At 45.7% G+C, this 10,040-nt stretch overlaps 1 protein-coding gene and 1 pseudogene across 1 annotated transcript; both read right to left on the minus strand.

Annotated features, from left to right (window-relative positions):
- Positions 1–616: 616 nt before the first annotated feature.
- On the minus strand, positions 617–3,854 carry LOC125727942 (zona pellucida sperm-binding protein 4-like; annotated as a pseudogene).
- Positions 3,855–5,159: 1,305 nt separating this feature from the next.
- Positions 5,160–8,397, minus strand: LOC125727943 (zona pellucida sperm-binding protein 4-like). Its single transcript, XM_049004947.1, has 8 exons — positions 8,386–8,397; positions 6,680–6,827; positions 6,409–6,596; positions 6,003–6,207; positions 5,726–5,918; positions 5,501–5,648; positions 5,351–5,426; positions 5,160–5,282 (listed from the first exon to the last, which is right to left on the minus strand). The coding sequence occupies exons 1-8, from the start codon at positions 8,395–8,397 to the stop codon at positions 5,170–5,172; spliced, it is 1,083 nt and encodes a 360-aa protein (XP_048860904.1). The 3' UTR covers positions 5,160–5,169.
- Between the last annotated feature and the right edge of the window lie 1,643 nt (positions 8,398–10,040).

The raw sequence follows: 10,040 nt of genomic DNA on the forward strand, positions 1-10,040 counted from the left end.
TCACACACCATTCACTCACACATGCACACCTACGGGCAATTTAGCAAGTCGAATTAGCCTCAGCATGTTTTTGGACTGCGGGGTGAAGCCGGAGTACCCGTGAGGCAACAGTGCTAACCACTGCACCACCATGCCACCCCGTGAACTGAAACGTTTTATTAAAATACCTTGAAGTCCGAAGAGTCTAAATAATCGCATGTCCAGTACAGACCACTTGAAAGCATAATACACAACAGTACCGAAATCTGAATATCTTGTATATTAGAAACCTGTATGACAAAACGGACCCATAATATTTCTTTTTTAATAATTATAACTTCGCCTGCTAAGCAAACTCGCAACCCAAGGGGTGAAAATAGTTGCCACAAACTTCCGTAACTATTTTACACCCCTTGGGTGTAAAATTGTATCCCGTTAGTTTTATCCCGTTAAAACTGAAATCCCTTATTTTCGTAGCTGTTAAAGCTTGAATCTGTTTACTCGTTGTGTAACGCTGTGTGTGTACTTGATATCAGGATTCTCTGATTGTTAAAAGAAGTTATACACGGAAATATAAATGTCGTTGAAAGATATTTCAAGATTGAAGAAGAATTTTATGAGATGTGTTCCATCTTTCCAGCTTTCCATCACCACCGGCCAGCCATGTGTCCGACTCTGGGGGCCACCAGATGCATTTCCCCACTGGACACCACAGTCGTGTCAGGGGAGGAGCTCTTGTGTGCAGCAGCAACATCCCTACCTGAAATGCAGGGAGGCAGGAGTCAGATGCGTACAGCCATTCTGAAGGGAAGCCAGGCTGGAGCTCACCTTTCCTGAAGCACCTCTGCTCACAGCTGTCAGTGGCCGATGGGCGGCACACAGCTACACTGCAGTGGATGAACCCCTGCAGGGACAGCAGGGCTTGCATTATTCCACATTTACAGGTCAGCCAACAGCCACTGCTTGCAGTGCCAATACCTTCCCCTGATAACGTCGCTGGGAGGCTGGGTCCACAAATGCGAACATCTTCACAATGAAGCGCTTGTAGTGGGTTGGGAAGGGAAGCCCAGAGGAAGCATCCACAGGAACCAAGGTGGTCTGGTACTTGTCACCTTGGTAGGGGCACCTGTACCAGGAGACCTCAAGTAAGGAAGGCTTCTTTCTTGGTGGTAGTGCCCCCTCAGGGGCCAGCTTCTCACTCACCTGTCAACCAGGAGGTTCCACTGAGGCAGGCTCAGAGGGTCAAGGCCAGGTGTTGCCCAGCAGTTCTCCAGAACCAGGACAAGGTTGGGGTCCGTCCTATTCAGGATGCGAACCTCAACATATACAGGCTGCCGCAACACCTTGGTCACAGGGTAGTCGCTGTCCTGGTAGTAGGAGGTATATGCAGCAGCTCCTGCAGATACCAGCATGGGGGGGGAAGGAAACCCAGTCACCATGTACCTACAGGGACAGCAGCAGGGGTCAAGCTGCACCGTACCTTCATCACACCCTTTAGTGTAACACTGGCCATTTGCCAGCCTCAGCTCCACCCGCAGAGGCCCTGGAGCAGCTACTGGCAGAGGTGGTGGAACTGTATTCACAGCGGCCACCAGGGACGCAACCTCAGCACCCCAATACCTACACTGGAAGAGGAGCCTGCCAGGCAACAGCAGGCCATCAGATACAGACACCAGCAAGGAGGGCTACAGGGCCAAAGACTCCACTCACTCGTAGAGGGAGTCCCTTGTGATGGATCCCAGGGGGCCCACACCAACTTCATATGAAGACGTCATCCTGTTCTCATACACTACATAGTCACCATCCACCTAGAAAGGGAACCACAGGTAAGCTACAAACCTCAGCAAGAGCCTCACACACAGCCTGCTCCCAAGGACACAACCCACCTTGACCACAGTGCCACAGGCAGTCACAGGGAAGGTGTAGATGGCAAAGGCATTTGTAGTGGCAACAGGGAGGCAAGGGGCAGCATTTCCACCCAGCAGGGAGACACTGGCCACATCCAGCTGGGGCACAGTGGAATCCTTGGCCACCACAACCACAAACTGACCATCCCTTGTGCACTGCACAGTCACTGCAAGAGGGATCCACACACGCCCATTTAATAGATCACACATACTTGCCAGAAGAACCATGCTAGGAAAGCATCAGCCTCACCTGCATTCCCATAGTAACACTGCTGGCCATCAAAGCAGCAGTTTATGGCTTCACAAGCAGCCTGGCCGAAAGCAGGATCGCCACATGGAATCCTCTCATACACTTGGCATTTGGCTGAAGCGGAAACGAAATTCTTGACAGCCGTTTTCTGCGCGAAAGAGACGGCAAGAACAGCGAGTAAAATGCTTGCGTGAGCCCAAAGCTGCTGAATACAGCGCGATTTCTCCATGATGGATGTGAGTGATACGCAAGAGCCTGAATTAGTTCTTTAAATACCTCCTTGTCTCGATTTGCGTTTCAGTTCAGTAATCGGGTTAATAGGGAAACCGCACGAGGTTGCTTGGAATCGATTTGGATCCGACTAGAGTCATTTGCACCCAATATTTACTCATTCCACCTTATCTATACCTTTCATCGTACATTCAATATAAAATGGATGAAGTTACAGCTTTGGATGCCGATCACAGGAATTTCTACTGTCTAGGTGTTAGTAGAGTGTTACCTCTCTTTGTGTGTCTAGTGGTTTGATGTGTGTGTCGGTTAAGCTACGTTTGCTGCATATTAAACTTTCGTAGATGGGCAGCGTGTCCAAACCGGGACGTATTGACATATATTATATTTCATTTATTTATCTGGATAGCGTGACGCATGGCCTGAAATCGGGTCATTCTAATTATATGGATACGGTTTCTGTGGTTCATTAATTCCAATAAATATGTAGGGTTTATAGAGGTTTGCCAATTATAACGCATCTGGCGCGACACTCACACTTTCAGACACTCACGCACGAAATCTTACCCGAAATCTGTATTATTCCCCTATAAACCTAAAATTAGCTACATAAGTAGCGTTGGAGTGGTTTGCAAAATTACAGACTATTTACAAGGTAGTAAAACTGTTACATAAAGAAAGATTTTAAGCTAATATATACAAACCTCTGCTCCTTGTATAAAACTATACAGATTTACTTGCACATGCTGCTACTGTCAGATAGTCGGATCTCACACAAGCAAAATAATCGTTGCGAAAGGCTGACAAACATCAATGGAGTTACTAAATCCGAGATTTAAAAATAACCTGCACTATATGACTGATTACATCACTCGTCGGTTAAGATTTCGAGTCAGTCGGCGCTTTGAAACAGCGTTTTAAAATATATATTTGTTCAAGAGACAAAAGTGTATTGGTTGATGTTTCTGCGTAATTTTGTAGATTTCCTCTGCAGCTATGAATGTGTCTATTTCCTTGCCCATACTGTCATTTTAGGTACACGCTTTACACCAGGACCAAGCTGGGGTACATGATGTACAAGCGCCAGGTCCGAAAAGCGCACGAGCGCTTCCAGGCCGGTTACTCCAGCGCGCACCCACTGGAAATCAATGGTTTGTGTTTAGTGGCTGCTTGAGTGAGAGCAATTATCACTGAAGTTTATCATATACGGATAACACATGTTTGATTTGTCGTCGGGTATTAAAATAATGCCTGAAGGCTTGCCGACGCTACTGTACCCTGTGCTTATTGACGTCATTGGCTACAAGCTCTGGCAGCGGCGCGCTCTCCTACATGATTCAAAACACACCCGCGGTATTGATAACAGCAGGAGTTAAGCAGGTATTTATAACATATTACACTGTATGACCTTCCTCATGAGAGGTGCTCACACACTTGTAGTACATTAAAAATAGCAGCATGAAAGCGTTGCGCACTGTCTGCTCCATGTCTCGTTTAAATTAGCCACGAGTCCTGCTCGTGCTGATATAATCTTTTATACAGCGTATTTGTACGTATGTATGTTTTAGTGCACCTGCTGAATTATAGTGTTTTATTATTTTAGCAAATTAAGCTGGTCCTTGCTTGAAGTCTGTGTGGTAAGTGTATATGTGGAGACCCAGTTATTAGTTTTCTACTGCGTGTAAGCAGGCTATGTACGTCATATTAAAGCTTCGAATCAACTTCACTATACTGTAACGTGAGGGTTTAATTAGCTGCCTAGATTCGTTAATTTAATTATGAATGCAGGTCAGTTCTGGTGGTATTCATAAGTCTTGCTGTTTACAATTTAGATGCAGTTTTATTTATCTATTTTATGAGAATTTGTTTTAAATCCTATCTGTATTCTGAGCTTTAAATTTACATGTGCACTGCTCTTGTTTGTGTTACGATCGCGGTGAGCGTGCAGGCAGGCAGGCAGACAGCGGGGAAGGATGAGCCGGGTAGGCAGCGGGGAATGCCATTGTGTGGCAGTATTTTACTCATCATCTTCAAAAGTGAACTGAAACCCATCCATCCATCCATCCATCCATCCATCTTCCAACCTACTGAGTCACGAGAGGGTCCTATCCGGGAATCAACAGGCACGAGGCAGGGAACAACCCAGGACTGTGGGCCAGCCCATCGCAGGGCACACTCACACACCATTCACTCACACATGCACACCTACGGGCAATTTAGCAAGTCGAATTAGCCTCAGCATGTTTTTGGACTGCGGGGTGAAGCCGGAGTACCCGTGAGGCAACAGTGCTAACCACTGCACCACCATGCCACCCCGTGAACTGAAACGTTTTATTAAAATACCTTGAAGTCCGAAGAGTCTAAATAATCGCATGTCCAGTACAGACCACTTGAAAGCATAATACACAACAGTACCGAAATCTGAATATCTTGTATATTAGAAACCTGTATGACAAAACGGACCCATAATATTTCTTTTTTAATAATTATAACTTCGCCTGCTAAGCAAACTCGCAACCCAAGGGGTGAAAATAGTTGCCACAAACTTCCGTAACTATTTTACACCCCTTGGGTGTAAAATTGTATCCCGTTAGTTTTATCCCGTTAAAACTGAAATCCCTTATTTTCGTAGCTGTTAAAGCTTGAATCTGTTTACTCGTTGTGTAACGCTGTGTGTGTACTTGATATCAGGATTCTCTGATTGTTAAAAGAAGTTATACACGGAAATATAAATGTCGTTGAAAGATATTTCAAGATTGAAGAAGAATTTTATGAGATGTGTTCCATCTTTCCAGCTTTCCATCACCACCGGCCAGCCATGTGTCCGACTCTGGGGGCCACCAGATGCATTTCCCCACTGGACACCACAGTCGTGTCAGGGGAGGAGCTCTTGTGTGCAGCAGCAACATCCCTACCTGAAATGCAGGGAGGCAGGAGTCAGATGCGTACAGCCATTCTGAAGGGAAGCCAGGCTGGAGCTCACCTTTCCTGAAGCACCTCTGCTCACAGCTGTCAGTGGCCGATGGGCGGCACACAGCTACACTGCAGTGGATGAACCCCTGCAGGGACAGCAGGGCTTGCATTATTCCACATTTACAGGTCAGCCAACAGCCACTGCTTGCAGTGCCAATACCTTCCCCTGATAACGTCGCTGGGAGGCTGGGTCCACAAATGCGAACATCTTCACAATGAAGCGCTTGTAGTGGGTTGGGAAGGGAAGCCCAGAGGAAGCATCCACAGGAACCAAGGTGGTCTGGTACTTGTCACCTTGGTAGGGGCACCTGTACCAGGAGACCTCAAGTAAGGAAGGCTTCTTCCTTGGTGGTAGTGCCCCCTCAGGGGACAGCTTCTCACTCACCTGTCAACCAGGAGGTTCCACTGAGGCAGGCTCAGAGGGTCAAGGCCAGGTGTTGCCCAGCAGTTCTCCAGAACCAGGACAAGGTTGGGGTCCGTCCTATTCAGGATGCGAACCTCAACATATACAGGCTGCCGCAACACCTTGGTCACAGGGTAGTCGCTGTCCTGGTAGTAGGAGGTATATGCAGCAGCTCCTGCAGATACCAGCATGGGGGGGGAAGGAAACCCAGTCACCATGTACCTACAGGGACAGCAGCAGGGGTCAAGCTGCACCGTACCTTCATCACACCCTTTAGTGTAACACTGGCCATTTGCCAGCCTCAGCTCCACCCGCAGAGGCCCTGGAGCAGCTACTGGCAGAGGTGGTGGAACTGTATTCACAGCGGCCACCAGGGACGCAACCTCAGCACCCCAATACCTACACTGGAAGAGGAGCCTGCCAGGCAACAGCAGGCCATCAGATACAGACACCAGCAAGGAGGGCTACAGGGCCAAAGACTCCACTCACTCGTAGAGGGAGTCCCTTGTGATGGATCCCAGGGGGCCCACACCAACTTCATATGAAGACGTCATCCTGTTCTCATACACTACATAGTCACCATCCACCTAGAAAGGGAACCACAGGTAAGCTACAAACCTCAGCAAGAGCCTCACACACAGCCTGCTCCCAAGGACACAACCCACCTTGACCACAGTGCCACAGGCAGTCACAGGGAAGGTGTAGATGGCAAAGGCATTTGTAGTGGCAACAGGGAGGCAAGGGGCAGCATTTCCACCCAGCAGGGAGACACTGGCCACATCCAGCTGGGGCACAGTGGAATCCTTGGCCACCACAACCACAAACTGACCATCCCTTGTGCACTGCACAGTCACTGCAAGAGGGATCCACACACGCCCATTTAATAGATCACACATACTTGCCAGAAGAACCATGCTAGGAAAGCATCAGCCTCACCTGCATTCCCATAGTAACACTGCTGGCCATCAAAGCAGCAGTTTATGGCTTCACAAGCAGCCTGGCCGAAAGCAGGATCGCCACATGGAATCCTCTCATACACTTGGCATTTGGCTGAAGCGGAAACGAAATTCTTGACAGCCGTTTTCTGCGCGAAAGAGACGGCAAGAACAGCGAGTAAAATGCTTGCGTGAGCCCAAAGCTGCTGAATACAGCGCGATTTCTCCATGATGGATGTGAGTGATACGCAAGAGCCTGAATTAGTTCTTTAAATACCTCCTTGTCTCGATTTGCGTTTCAGTTCAGTAATCGGGTTAATAGGGAAACCGCACGAGGTTGCTTGGAATCGATTTGGATCCGACTAGAGTCATTTGCACCCAATATTTACTCATTCCACCTTATCTATACCTTTCATCGTACATTCAATATAAAATGGATGAAGTTACAGCTTTGGATGCCGATCACAGGAATTTCTACTGTCTAGGTGTTAGTAGAGTGTTACCTCTCTTTGTGTGTCTAGTGGTTTGATGTGTGTGTCGGTTAAGCTACGTTTGCTGCATATTAAACTTTCGTAGATGGGCAGCGTGTCCAAACCGGGACGTATTGACATATATTATATTTCATTTATTTATCTGGATAGCGTGACGCATGGCCTGAAATCGGGTCATTCTAATTATATGGATACGGTTTCTGTGGTTCATTAATTCCAATAAATATGTAGGGTTTATAGAGGTTTGCCAATTATAACGCATCTGGCGCGACACTCACACTTTCAGACACTCACGCACGAAATCTTACCCGAAATCTGTATTATTCCCCTATAAACCTAAAATTAGCTACATAAGTAGCGTTGGAGTGGTTTGCAAAATTACAGACTATTTACAAGGTAGTAAAACTGTTACATAAAGAAAGATTTTAAGCTAATATATACAAACCTCTGCTCCTTGTATAAAACTATACAGATTTACTTGCACATGCTGCTACTGTCAGATAGTCGGATCTCACACAAGCAAAATAATCGTTGCGAAAGGCTGACAAACATCAATGGAGTTACTAAATCCGAGATTTAAAAATAACCTGCACTATATGACTGATTACATCACTCGTCGGTTAAGATTTCGAGTCAGTCGGCGCTTTGAAACAGCGTTTTAAAATATATATTTGTTCAAGAGACAAAAGTGTATTGGTTGATGTTTCTGCGTAATTTTGTAGATTTCCTCTGCAGCTATGAATGTGTCTATTTCCTTGCCCATACTGTCATTTTAGGTACACGCTTTACACCAGGACCAAGCTGGGGTACATGATGTACAAGCGCCAGGTCCGAAAAGCGCACGAGCGCTTCCAGGCCGGTTACTCCAGCGCGCACCCACTGGAAATCAATGGTTTGTGTTTAGTGGCTGCTTGAGTGAGAGCAATTATCACTGAAGTTTATCATATACGGATAACACATGTTTGATTTGTCGTCGGGTATTAAAATAATGCCTGAAGGCTTGCCGACGCTACTGTACCCTGTGCTTATTGACGTCATTGGCTACAAGCTCTGGCAGCGGCGCGCTCTCCTACATGATTCAAAACACACCCGCGGTATTGATAACAGCAGGAGTTAAGCAGGTATTTATAACATATTACACTGTATGACCTTCCTCATGAGAGGTGCTCACACACTTGTAGTACATTAAAAATAGCAGCATGAAAGCGTTGCGCACTGTCTGCTCCATGTCTCGTTTAAATTAGCCACGAGTCCTGCTCGTGCTGATATAATCTTTTATACAGCGTATTTGTACGTATGTATGTTTTAGTGCACCTGCTGAATTATAGTGTTTTATTATTTTAGCAAATTAAGCTGGTCCTTGCTTGAAGTCTGTGTGGTAAGTGTATATGTGGAGACCCAGTTATTAGTTTTCTACTGCGTGTAAGCAGGCTATGTACGTCATATTAAAGCTTCGAATCAACTTCACTATACTGTAACGTGAGGGTTTAATTAGCTGCCTAGATTCGTTAATTTAATTATGAATGCAGGTCAGTTCTGGTGGTATTCATAAGTCTTGCTGTTTACAATTTAGATGCAGTTTTATTTATCTATTTTATGAGAATTTGTTTTAAATCCTATCTGTATTCTGAGCTTTAAATTTACATGTGCACTGCTCTTGTTTGTGTTACGATCGCGGTGAGCGTGCAGGCAGGCAGGCAGACAGCGGGGAAGGATGAGCCGGGTAGGCAGCGGGGAATGCCATTGTGTGGCAGTATTTTACTCATCATCTTCAAAAGTGAACTGAAACCCATCCATCCATCCATCCATCCATCCATCCATCTTCCAACCTACTGAGTCACGAGAGGGTCCTATCCGGGAATCAACAGGCACGAGGCAGGGAACAACCCAGGACTGTGGGCCAGCCCATCGCAGGGCACACTCACACACCATTCACTCACACATGCACACCTACGGGCAATTTAGCAAGTCGAATTAGCCTCAGCATGTTTTTGGACTGCGGGGTGAAGCCGGAGTACCCGTGAGGCAACAGTGCTAACCACTGCACCACCATGCCACCCCGTGAACTGAAACGTTTTATTAAAATACCTTGAAGTCCGAAGAGTCTAAATAATCGCATGTCCAGTACAGACCACTTGAAAGCATAATACACAACAGTACCGAAATCTGAATATCTTGTATATTAGAAACCTGTATGACAAAACGGACCCATAATATTTCTTTTTTAATAATTATAACTTCGCCTGCTAAGCAAACTCGCAACCCAAGGGGTGAAAATAGTTGCCACAAACTTCCGTAACTATTTTACACCCCTTGGGTGTAAAATTGTATCCCGTTAGTTTTATCCCGTTAAAACTGAAATCCCTTATTTTCGTAGCTGTTAAAGCTTGAATCTGTTTACTCGTTGTGTAACGCTGTGTGTGTACTTGATATCAGGATTCTCTGATTGTTAAAAGAAGTTATACACGGAAATATAAATGTCGTTGAAAGATATTTCAAGATTGAAGAAGAATTTTATGAGATGTGTTCGCCAATCCATGTTCACGTTAGTCTGCTCTATAGCCGAATTATTTATCTAGTGAGACCAGTATAATACCCTTCTGCGTTCAGGATGATATGCTGTAAATATATAATGTGCGCTTCACATAGAATTTAACTTATAATAATTAGATTTTGCACGCAGAACATAATAAATATAATATTAGGGATTTAGTGGGCTGCGTAGATATTAAGTAGATAAAGTGGAATGAGTAAATATTGGGTGCAAATGACTCTAGTCGGATCCAAGTCGATTCCAAGCAACCTCGTGCGGTTTCCCTATTAACCCGATTACTGAACAGAAACGCAAATCGAGACAAGGAGGTATTTAAA

This window comes from Brienomyrus brachyistius, unplaced genomic scaffold (assembly GCF_023856365.1).
Source record: "Brienomyrus brachyistius isolate T26 unplaced genomic scaffold, BBRACH_0.4 scaffold133, whole genome shotgun sequence".
In the NCBI taxonomy this organism is placed as follows: domain Eukaryota; kingdom Metazoa; phylum Chordata; class Actinopteri; order Osteoglossiformes; family Mormyridae; genus Brienomyrus; species Brienomyrus brachyistius.